The 13,139-nt window shown below is 37.0% G+C and overlaps 1 protein-coding gene across 1 annotated transcript in view; it reads right to left on the reverse strand.

The window, feature by feature from the left end:
• LOC150096673 (twitchin-like) overlaps positions 1 to 13,139 on the reverse strand; it is a 2,440,784-nt gene that overhangs the window by 468,719 nt on the left and 1,958,926 nt on the right. The window contains exon 109 of the mRNA XM_090408679.1: positions 6,401 to 6,522. Coding sequence (XP_090264805.1) covers positions 6,401 to 6,522 — 122 coding nt within the window. The remainder of the gene's footprint in view (positions 1 to 6,400; positions 6,523 to 13,139) is intronic.

The following is a 13,139-nucleotide window of genomic DNA, read 5'->3' on the forward strand; positions in this document are numbered from 1 at the left end:
CGCCTTGCATTCATCTCTTCCATTTGGCAAATCTTACCATTCACACTTCTCATCTCATTCCGAGACATTCCACCTCCTCCAGCTCATGTATTCTCACACTCTATCATAGTACTCATCTCTCTAGGTTGAGATTCTCCTGCCCCTGATGCAAGAGATTAAAATAACCGAGGTCAGATATTGTAATCTCTAACTCACTAATAAGTTCTTCCCATGGCCTACATTTTGGCAAATATGTACTCCCCCTTCTCTCACCCGCCACATATGCAACTGCTGGGATGCATACATACCACAAAAACAGCATGCCACAAAACTCTGTAGTATGTTAAGCAAAATGTATTCCTTAAATGGGAGAGGAGTGACTTGGTGACATGCCATTTACCATTGGAGCTGATGCTGCCGCCATCATTCAAATAGTGCTGAGGAACTACAACTAAACACTCTACTATACTATGTTATACGCTCTACCATAAGTTAATTTACTTATGTGATACTATAAGTATAAACTGTATTTAACTATACTAAACAACAAAAACTTATCTTCTTCTTCTCTTCCACTGCAGATGAGTTTGACTTTGACCTCGCCTTCTCAGTAACCATAAATAACAAAATATAAACCACAATTAAACTTCAAAAGCAGCACCCCTGAAGACACTTGTATTACTGAAAAAAATGTAGCAGAATTCACAACAGAAGTCACACTATACACTGATTAAGAATACTTTTTTTAGCACAGCTCAAATCTACCGCCACGTTCTTCCAGGTTTACCTTCAGGTTTAAGGAATAGTATGGCAGACTTGTTGTTTAAGACTGTCTCCTGCAATGACTCCATGGAGGTTCTGAATGCTAATAATAGTAATAATAAAACTGAGTAATTTAAGTCAGAACTAAAACAATCGAAGGAGAAATTTAGAGAAAATGTGAAGCTTCAGAAATGTAAAATCGAACAAAATTTCACATTGTTATTGTGTCCTGACAGTTCATCATGGGAAAATTGATCGCCGACAATTCATCAAGAGGAAAAATTCATCACGAGGAAAACTTCATTGCTAAAAATTTAATCGTGGGGAAAATTAATCGCGGATATATGTGAAAAAAATTTTTTTAAAATTTACATATAAAGTTATTCATATTCTTTCTTACTAGAGGCTCTGTAGATGGAATATTAATTGTTAAAGAACTGGGATAGGATGGTGAGGGAGAAAAAGCACAATATTTAAGAATATTTAGTAAGAATAGCTATTTCCAACTAACTGCTGATTGTTGTCCGATTTCTGACAACAATCAGTAGTTGTAATAATTGAGACTTATTTTTAGGGGGTAAAAGAACACCATAAAACTATGTTATACATGAAAAGATAACATGAAATCTATTAGTGAAAATTAAAATTATTTGAAGTGTTTATTATCTGCTAAAACAAGTGTTGTGCACCTAGAAGGCATGAATGTTGTGATGTTCTGTTTTTATTTTATTCCTTCAAAATTGTACTATTAGCCACTTTGAAGGAGCAATTATTATTCTGTTGTTATTAAAACAACTTAAAAATTTATCTTCAAGAGGAACTGGAATCAGTACAATCAAGCATCTCTTGTAGGCAATATTTGTAGTCCTGAAAAGGACTGTTTTGATGATCATGAAAAGGAACTTTTTATTTCATACTATTCAAAATTGAGCAGTATGGAAAAAAAAAAATGAAACAAAAAAAGGTGAATGCAGTATGGAAAAAAAAATGAAACAAAAAAGGTGAATGCATAGTCACAAAGTTTTCAAAATAAAAAAATATGGGCAACTCCTCTTAAGTAATGAAGAGTTTCACGATTTTCATAATCACTAATGATGAGCTGAAGTCTTTTTGAAGTATCTCGATAGCATTTCTTACCAGGAAGAGGTTGGGTGCCAGCTATATGTTGCTCTATTTTCCCCTCATTGAAATGTTGCTCATCCTTAAAAATTTTTAGAAACTTTCATATGGTCGGATGAGAAGCACCAAGTAGTTCGCTGAACGCATGATGCCACCGTTCGCATGAGTTGTTCGCCTTTGGTAATCCTTCCAGAGCAGCATGGTAAAAATTCCATAAGGCACGGAGAAAGCGAGGTGAACAACGAAGTGATCGACGATTGGGTTTGCCAATCCAGGTGTCTTCTACATAGTGCAAAACAGGCTGAGCTTCAGCAGGATAGTCATTATTTTCACATAACACTCCAAAAGCACGTACATTTGTAGTTGGCACAAAAGCAATTGCCGATATCATGCACATTTTTATTGACAATTCGGAATCAGCAGGAATTACGTTATCGTTTATAATGCCAAGCATTGTGTACAGCTGCTCAAAAAGATTTGGAGTAGTTTTAAAAGTACCATCTGTGTACCATGTTGTCGATTTCGACAATAACCGTAGCTTTCATTTAATAGAAAATATCGGCAATCTGTTGCAGCTGTCGTTGCTGTCATGCAAAAGGAACTCTTCATTTCCATAGGTGATTTTATATATAGGCGGAATAATTAAATTACTTAACAAATTTGGATTTGGTGGTACCTGTCCTGCTTGATTTCAGGTTCTTCGAATAACTTCTTTACAGACACATTGCTCGGCATTTGGCCGATGATGGCAGGAGATATTTTTGTGTATGCTTCCGTGATAATTCAACGAGTCCCAGCGTTAGTTGTATGGGCTCGATCTTTAATCTCATTAAGTAGTTTCGCTGCTTCAAACCATGCCATGTTACCAGCATGATTATGTTGGTTAATTCGTTTGATAACATTGTTGCCAACTGTATGAATACACTCAATGCATTTTTGAAGCTGATCACATTTCCAAAAAATCTTTTCTTCATTTTCTTTGTCTTTTATAAATAAATGACCATTATCGATCAATTTACGCTTTATCTTCTCACTTAAAATAGATTCCAGAGGCATCGTGCAATAATTGTTATTATTAATTTATACATTGGTTCTTAAACTTTGAAATTTTAAAGACTTACCAAAAGAAAAAAAATGTCGGGGTTTGGACTTCTGAGAACACGTGATGTAAAACTTTAATTTGAAAGTTCCAGTGCAGAACTTCACTTTCAAATATCTAAACAGGAATGTATTCACAGTAGCAGCTCCAACATAGTAGTGAAACAGCAGCTTTTATACTCTGTTGATTACCAGAATGGGAACCAGTGGTTAAATTCAGGGCTCTCTGGGTCCCGGCCCTGGAATTTTTTCTATTTTGTGACTTTTTTCCCTTTACGGTAATCAAGCCTAACATGAAACAGACAGCAATGACAGGAGTGCATATGATTGGCACGATATTAACAAAAAATCGTGCGATCAAAAGATAAAAGCAAGCAGCCAGTTGAGTTGAAATGCTAACTCTCTTCAACCGAATTCCATATGTGAAACTGCCATAACAACATTCACTACATATATATATATATTTCTAGTTTTAATACATTTACGAATTTTCACACGTTTTGGTTGAATTTCACTGCTGCTTTGCTAACTCACACACATCTAATTAATAACAATAGTTTTTAGTTAGGTACTGTGTTTGCCATATGGTTTTGCTTGAGTCAATGCAGCATAGTTATTATATTGAGGGGACATGTGATTCATTCATTAGTGTCGTTTTTATCCAAGTTGATTACTCTATTTGTTGAGAAATATATTACACAGACTGCTCATACCTTATTCACTGACATAATGAAAGTTATTGTTTATCTTGCCTCTGCACTATAGTGGCTATTGGGGAGGGTGTGTTGATTACCGCAGGAGCAGTTACTATCGCTCCAATGTGCACGCGTTGAAGCTTTTTTTCATGTGCTAGGTATTATTATTATTATTATTCAGGCCTCCAAGGAGTCAAAAGACTCATCGAGGGAGGTCCTTCCTAAGACATAAAGTCTGTCAAGACTCATCGAGGGGAGGTCCCCCCCCCCTTGAGAAACACAAAGTCTATCATACCACTCTTTAAACTCACTGACCGTTCTCGCTCCCACCACTCCATCAGGCAATGCATTCCACGGCTCAACTACCCTCCACACAAAGAAACCACTCCTTACCCTCTTGCTCACAGTTTCCTTTCGTAACTTCCAGGGATGGCCTCTTGTCATCACTCCTTCCTGCTGTTCAACCAAGCGAAAGAACTCCAAAGTGTCAACCCTGTAACCACCTCTCAACAGTTTAAAAGTCTCAATCATATCACCTCTACTTCTTCTATCCACCAAACTCTGCAGTCCACATTCTCTCAGCCGATCCTCATAACTATCCTTGTGCAGTCCTGAAACCATCTTTGCCATCCGTCTTTGTATCCTTTCCACAGTTAATTTATCCCCTTCAAATCCTGGGGACCAAATCTGAGAACAATAGTCCAAGTGTGGTCTGATCAGAGACTTATACAACGGAATGATAACCCTCTTATCTCTGCAGGTCAGTGTCCTTCTCATAATAGCAGCAATCCTCTGTGTTACCTTCACCACCTTTGCAATATGTCCCCTAAACTTCAGGTTTCTATCAATCATCAACGCCAGATCTCTTGTTTCCCCTACTTCCTCCAGTATAACTCCTCCCATAGAGTATACAGCATCCCATCGATGTTTTCCAAACCTCAAGACCTTACATTTTGCTGCATTAAACTGACCCCCATTCATTTGCCCATCTGTCTAGCTTATTTAAATCCTCTTGCAGGGCTACCACATCTGCACTATTACTAATAATCCTTCCCAGCTTCGCATCATCCGCAAACAACTGAATATCCCCCTGCAATCCACTGGCTATGCCATTGATATAAAGGTTAAACAATATAGGTCCTAGTACTGAACCCTGTGGGACCCCACTTGTAACCCTCTGCCTCCTGGAAACTGCTCCACCATACACAACTCTCTGATACCTATCAGACAGCCAATCCTGAATCCCGTTGACCAATCTGACATCCAGACCCATGTGCTGCAACTTAAATATCAGCTTATCATGTGGCACCCTGTCAAATGCCTTCGCCAAGTCTAAGAAAATTGCAGTATATACCTTTTCCTCATCTAATGTTCTTGTAACTTTATTATAAAAGGCTAGCATATTGCTAAAACAAGAGCATCCTTTCACAAATCCAAGTTGATTCTCACAGATTACATTATCCTCATCTGCCCAATGCTGTATACGGTCCCTCACTACTTTCTCCAAGATCTTAACAACTACTTATGCGAAACCTTTTAATTTCTTTTTTCGAAAAGTAAAATCAGGCGTGGTACGAGTTATATTCGAGTAAGTATGGTATTTGAACTATGGATAAGTACATCAGTACCTTCTTTAACCCTGCAGAAGTTGCGATCAAAAAATTGCAGCTTAGGTCGCATGTATCCGTGCGATACATTCATTACTAGTATGTGCTGAAATGCGATAAAGCTTTAAAAAAAAAAAAAACACTACAAACATAATACATGATGGTTTATTTATTTTTAGATACAATCTAGAAATTATTGAAAAAAAAAAAGAAACAAATAAAAAAAAAACTAAACCAATACTATACTGACATCGGAGTTTGTGGTATCACTCAGATACAATTTATTATCAAATATCACACACCTTTACATAACACATGTTAAACCAAAATGACTTCAAATTTCTAGCGAATGACGCTTTCAGTGAATTTTCCTTGTGATAAATTTTCCTCTCGATGAATTTTTCCCTGCGGTAAATTTTCCTCTCAATGAATTGTCCGGGAACTCATTGCTGTTATTCACACATATAGATGGAATCATACAAAAATATGTATACTTTCAATAAGAACATAAATCATGGATGTAGAATGGAGTTTCATTGTATTTGCTATTACAGCCTGAATTTTTTTTATATATAGTTAATATAATTAATAAAGAGTTAATATGCCATCCTGGTTGGCCAAGTGGTTAGTGTATCCGCTTCCAGCCAGAAGGCTGCAGGTTCAAATCCCGCCGTGGACATGGATACTTTTGATTGTCTGTGAAAACACTAGTTAGTGGTGATCGGCAGAAGTTGGCATTGATGGAGACAGAGAGTTGTTGAGCAGGTGCCCTCCATCAATTAGTCTTTGGATTCCCTGGAGGTGTTACGTAATAATAATAATAATGTAAGGTTTTTTAATAATAATAACAGACACCTAAATATATAAAAAATGACAAATATGCAAGTATAAGTTAAGGAGATAAAAATCCCTTATTGTTATTCAGCCAGTAAGCGAAACTAAGATCGAACACTACGATCTGTAACGTTTCATGCCGACGAACTGTCAGCGTATCCAAGCGTAAGTGACCACTTACGCTTGGATAACAATAAGGGATTTTTATCTCCTTAACTTATACCAACCTCGCCAGAAAAAATAGCCGTTTGGCTTTTCTTCTTAGTTAAATATGCAAGTAATTTGAAACTGAGAAGTAACACATACGTCTTGTTGTAATCATCTGTGTTGGTTCACTTGGATTACTCCTACCAAATACATTTTCAGCATATATTCTAAACTCATAGTCCTTGCTGGGATTCAGTCCAGTCACCGTATGATAAGTGAAACTGAAAAAATAAACACAGAGATTATACTAGAAATTTTGTTTTGAAATAAACATCTATAAAAATTACTAATAACAAATTTCAGAAAGAGAAGAAGAGGGGTTTGAACATTTTTTTAAATTAAACTAAGGCCAGCTGTATAAAAATCTTGGTCTTTTGAAATTACATTTCTGTTCTGATCCTTTTCAGTTCTCTGATTTTCTTGCACAGTTTGGTATAGAAAAGGATGATCAGAATCACATGTATTGAGACAGTGGACTGTGTGTGCCTCAATCGTCTACTGGAGTAAATTTTTCATTTAGTGATTTTGGATTAAAAAGACATTCATTTGAGGAAACATGTGGGGAGGAGGATATCAGCTTTTCTTCCTCCACATGGAAACTCAGGTTGTTCATCTCACAGTGGAGATAAACTAGTCAAAAAAGTCATGCAATAGACAGACACAGCAGACTGTATAGATGGGATTAGATACCTTGTTATAGCATTAATTAGTTTTAGTAAGCCATGTTTACTTTGTTGTGACAGGCTATTAAGCCTATCACAGATAAGGGAAGATTATTAGGAGAATGGCAGAAACTTAGCAAAACCAATATTTTCTGATTAGATCTATTCCATGATATGAGTCAGTATGTTCAGATCAGTCTGAATGATCCTGAGTTTGCTTCAGATCAAAAGGATAAAAATTAGTGGCTTATTTTATAGCATTTTCATCAACAGTAAAACAACACAACTATGGGTCCTAAGTAATTATTCAAGTGAATACCTTTCATGAAAACAAAGTTTCATATGTAGTATTAAATACCAAATGTAATAGCAAAACGATAGTTACTAATATTACAAGTAATCACACCTGACCCCTAAATGAGAAATATTATGAGAAGTGATATTGATGGTGCAAATGACTCCTCCCACCAAGGACCCTTTAGTTTAACACCCTGATAAGTGAGACAGAAAAAATAAGTTAAGATGGTAAATAAATATCCAGTAGTCCATCAATTATATCACCAAAAAAGGAAATCGATTTACTTGCCAGAAAATTGAATGATTGTTTAATTGAAGATGCAGTTATGTAGTAATGTACCAACCCCTGACTAGCTTATATGGCTCAATCATATTCTTCCCCCCCCTTTCTACTATTCACAAGGCTCTTCAACTTACATTCTCTTAATCTGTCCTCATACGCCACATTCCAAAGACCACTGACCACCTTTGTGAATCCTCTCTAGGCTCTATCCTTGTCACCATGAAAACCAGGCAACCAAATCTAGGCACAAATCTATAATCCATATGAGGCTGGATCAAGGCCTTATACAATGGAATTATAACCTCTCTATTTCTGCATGTCAGGGTCCTCTGCATCATTGCCATTATCCGATGTGATGTCTTCATAACTTGTGCAATGCGGCCCCTGAGTTTCAGGTCCTTGTCCATCGTCACTCCCAGATCTCTCTCTCATCTCCTCTACTTCCTTTAAAGTTTCTTCAACAAATGTATACTTTGCATCCCATTGTTGCTTACCAAATCTCAAAACATTACACTTTGCAACACTGACGTGATAGTTGCACTTATCTGCCCATTCGTGCAATCTATTCAAGCCCTCTTGTAAGACCATAACATCAGCTTGACTCTGCATTGCTCTCCCAGCTTTGAATCATCTTAAATAGCTATATATCACTAGTTAAACCCAACCCAATATCATTAACATAAAAATTCAACAACAATGGCCCCAAAACTGACCCCTGTGGCACACTGCTAGTGATCTTTTTCTTTCGGGATACTGCACCCCCATATACAACTTTCTGATACCTATCCAACAGCTGGTCACTGATCCAACTCAGAAGTCTGTTATCCAGTACCATCTCTTTCAATTTATTTAAGAGCTTGTTGTGTGGCAGTCTATCAAAAGCCTTTCCAAAATTTAAGTACACCACTGTATACGCATATTCCCTGTCCTGGGTATTTGTCACCTTGTTATAGTACATAAGTAAGTTAGTGAAAGATGATCTCACCAACACCTCTCCATGCAAAGAACCTACTGTTCACTCCTCTGTTCATTGGGAATTAGAAATGAACGAGGAGAAAAACCGTTGGAGTTCTACACTGAAAGGGAATTAGCAATCACTAACACAATGTACAAACAGCACAAGAGGAGACTATACACACGGGTAGCATCTGGGAATCGATATAAGAATCAAATTGACTACATTTTAATTGACAGATAATGTAGGACATCAATCAATAACACCAAAACACTGCCAGGAGCATATTGTAGATCAGACCATCAATTATTAATCTCTAATTTAAAGATCCATCTGAAAGCAAATAAGAATAACAGCAACAAAAGATATGACTTTTCACAAATGGACAACAAATTTACAATGAACATTGAATCAGAGCTCAAGAAACAAAAAAGCACACCTCAGGAACAAAGCATTGAATCATATTTGACACACCTAAAACAAACCATTGCAAAATCTGCAGCCAAACACATCCCAATAAAAAAGAAGAATATTAGTCCATGGATTACAAAATTAACCCTAGAACTAATTTAAAAAAAAGGAAACAAATTAAAATAACAAATTAGCAAAACCCAAATTACCTGAACCTGAATAAAGCTATTAAGAAATATTGTCAAAAAGATAAAAATAGCTATATCCAAAACATCTGTAAAGAAATAGAAAGATACTCCAACTCTAATGAAATAGCAGATTTATTCAAGAAGGTTAAGGATCCAAAAAATTCAAACCAAAACTTAATATAATTGCAGAGGAAAATGGCAAGATCTTAAATGAATACAGCCAGAAGATGGAAAGAGTATTGCACTGAGTTTTACAAGGATTTAACTATTCAACAAGAAGACGAAGGAGCTATGGAAAACATGGAAACAGAACCAGAGATCCTCATAAGTGAAGTAGAACAAGCAATCAAAAAATTAAGGAAAAACAAAGCCCCAGGTCCTGATTCAATACCAGCTGAAATGTTAAAAACCTTGGAGAGAATGCAGTCAACTGGATACATGATTTATGCAACAAAATCTGGAAGATGGCCAAATGACTGGACCAATTCTACTATTATCCCAATCTAATAAAGGCAATCACAACAACTGTGAAAACTACCGCATCATTGCCCTTATCTCGCATACCAGCAAGATTTTACTACACATTATTAAGGAGAGTTTACAAAGTTTTATAGACCATCAGATCCCAGAAGAACAAGCAGGATTCAGAAAAGGTCGAGGGACTAGAGATCATACATCTGACATCAGACAAATAATTGAAAAAGCAAGGGAATTCAAATTAAGCCTTTATTCCAAGGCCTTTGACTGCATGAGGTGGGATATCTTATGAGCTATCATGCAAGAATCAGGAATACCAAACCATCTAATAACCCTCATAAAGAACTTATATCAAGGAAATCCAGCAACAGAAGAATTGAAAACTCACTGTCCCCTGCATTCCAATTTGAAAAAGGATCAAGACAAGGATGCATACTCTCACCATTACTATTCAACCTTTACAGTGAAACTATAATGAAAAGATCTCTAGAAAAGTGGAATGGAGGCATTAAATTAGGTGGCCGAACAATTACTAACCTATGATATGCAGATGACACAGTGATAATAGCAACAAGCAAACAGGAATTAAAATCCATCCTGAATCAATTAGAATGGGAAAGCCTAAGCCATTGTTTAAGAATAAATCAGGATAAAACAAAAATAATGATTTTAAACAATGCAAAAGAGATAGATGTAGAAGGAAATGAAATTGATGACCATTTCAACGACCTTGGAGTGATGATAACAAAAAAAAAAAGATGGATGTAAAAAAGAGATAAGAAGAAGAATAGCACTAGCTAAAAAAGCAATGACTGATTTAACCAAGATCTGGAAAGGCACATCTCCAAAAAGACAAAAATTAAGCTTGTAGAAAACTTAGTTTTTTTCAAGCTTTCTCTATGCTTCTGAGTCTTGAACTATAACAAAAAATGACAGAAGAAGAATTGGGGCGTTCGAGCTGTGGTGCTGGAGAAGATTGTTAAGAGTGTCATGGACAGAAAAGAGAAAAAACAAAAGTATTCTAGAAGAACTGAATATCCACACAAGACTGATAAACATAATCGAAAAGAGAATACTGCAATATTTTGGACACATATGTAGAAGGGAAGGCAACTGCCTAGAAAAAGTAATCATCCAAGGTAAACCGTGTGGGAAAAGAAAAAGAGGAAACCCCCCCCCCCATCAGGTGGATTGACCCAAATATCAAGAATCACTGAACTTAAACAAGAACAAGCAATAAAAGAGGCACAGGAGAGAAAGAAAGAAATGGCGAAGCATCATCAGGAAGGTAACGAGTCCTCAGACATGAGGAGATTCGAGAGAGAGATCGCCCATTAAAAAACCTATGCTGATAATCACAGAGCATAATGCTGTTATCAACCCATTTCTGTTTCTTACTTCTCACCAATCTCTCCAGGACCTTCAGCACAACCCCAGATATACAGACTGGGCTATAATTACTACAGCCTTATCACCACCTTTATGCAGTGGAACAATGTTACCCTCCTGCCACTCCCTTGGAACCTGTGCTGTTGCAAGATTTATTAAACAGGCATGCCACTGCCAATTCCCTTAAGATGTGTGGTGGTATGTCATCAAATCCTATTGCCTTATTGACTATCAATCTATCTATCTCAATGGCTTTAACAGGCCTTTAAGGCCCACAACCCTCCAAGCATGCTTGGATTTCATAACCGAAATACAAGGATAGAATGGTCACCCCCTATGCCTCGAAGTATTCCTGGCTGTATCCCTGTGTGTTCACAGGGCCAGTTTGCCTGCTTGCGGGATGAAAAATGCCAGATAAACTGGCAGAAAAAACCCTGCTGTCCACGCCCAAGACTGGCTAACTTGGCTATGGCTGAGGAAGATCCTTAAGCTCCTCACGTTGTCAATGGGAATCGAACCTAGGACACTCCTTCCCCAGTCATATGGTTGCGAAGTGCAAAGCCACTAGGCTAACCGCACGGACCTTGTTGACATCAAGGTTATTTATTTCCTCAAATACCTGTTTCTCACTCACAATTTAGCCATCCCTTCCTATGTCCTTTACACTTAATTTTCTCATGATTATACCCTGATCAGGATCAAACATTCTTATAAACTGATCACTGAATATCTCAACTATGTTTCTGCAGCAGTTACCACGCTACCACTTTTATCCCTTCACGTCATCTTACCATGATCATTATTCCTTCTACTTGCCACATATCTAACAAACTCTCTAGGGTTTTTTTTTGTCTGATTTGCCAATTTCTGCTCATACTCTTCTTTCGTTTTCCTTACTAACTGAGCCACTTTCCTGGCTTGTTCTTTAGAATCTTCATGTGATTGATTATTACCATTATTCATCTTGTACTTCCTCCAAAGTATTTTCTTTTTCCAGATTTCATGTTTAAGCTCCACATTCATCCATTTTACACCTACCTTATTCAGCCTTTTTGCCTTCGGAATACATTCACACCTTGATGGTGTTATGTATTTCTTTGTCAGTTCCCATGCAGCATTTAATTCCTTACTGCTCAACTCCTCATTCCATGTTATAGCTCCAATCTGTCTCCCAAGCTTGTCATAATCACCAGCCTTATAATTTCATATATATCCTTTCTTCACAAATGTCTGCATGTGACTAGCCACAACACAGCTGAGTACTTCATGATCACTCTCCCTCCAACTGGAGGAAAGTGTGAAATTCCCTCTAATAATTACATCCACTGATGAAATGATGAGATCTACAACTCTTTATCCTTGCATGCCCTTCTTTACATGCTGCCTGAGATGGTTTGGCAGCTTATACTCAGTTAAATTATCATCATCACTGCAGCAGTACTTTCATTCATCAATACAAATGCTCTCCTCAGTAGTAACAACTTGAGCTTTAGACACTGCCCTGTTGTGACAAGTTATTGGCAGCATTCTTAAGAACAGTTAAAACTAATAATATTTCTGTAATTATGTTATAAAAAACTACAATAATATACTAGAAATACACCATTAATTCTAAGAAAATACTTAATAAATCAACAAAAATTCCAGATCTTTCAGGAGCTTTCTAAAAGCACGTCTTTTCACCAGATAGACTCAAACCCAAATATTATATACTCCTTACTACTGAGATTAAAGAAATTATGGATGAAGACATTCTATGTTTGGTTGCCAGACTGAATTTGAATGAGTTAATCTCAATATGAGAGCCTGGTTGGCTGAGTGGTCAGCGTATCCGCTCTCCAGCCCAAAAGCTGCGGGTTCGAATCCTGCCGTGAGTATGGATGTTTCTGCTTGTCTGTGAAAATACTAATGGTAGTGGTCAGCAGTAGATGGCTTTGGTGTAAAGGATGATGGTAGTTGCTATTCGTGGTAGTTGGTGGGTTGAGTGGTGGAGATGGAAAGTTGTGGAGTAGGTGCCCTCCCTTGATGAGTCTTTGGACTCCCTGGAGGTTTCAGGTAAAAATAATAATTTTAAAAAAAAAACAAAAAAAAAAAAAAACAGTTTATGCATGTAGGAGAAGGAGTATATTGTGATATGGGTGAGAAAGTTGAGAATGAGCCAGTGGTGTAGCTAGAG

This window comes from Typopeltis vanoorti, chromosome 18, assembly GCF_054136105.1.
Source record: "Typopeltis vanoorti isolate ZY-2024b chromosome 18, IOZ_Tvanoo_1.0, whole genome shotgun sequence".
NCBI classification, from domain to species: domain Eukaryota; kingdom Metazoa; phylum Arthropoda; class Arachnida; order Uropygi; family Thelyphonidae; genus Typopeltis; species Typopeltis vanoorti.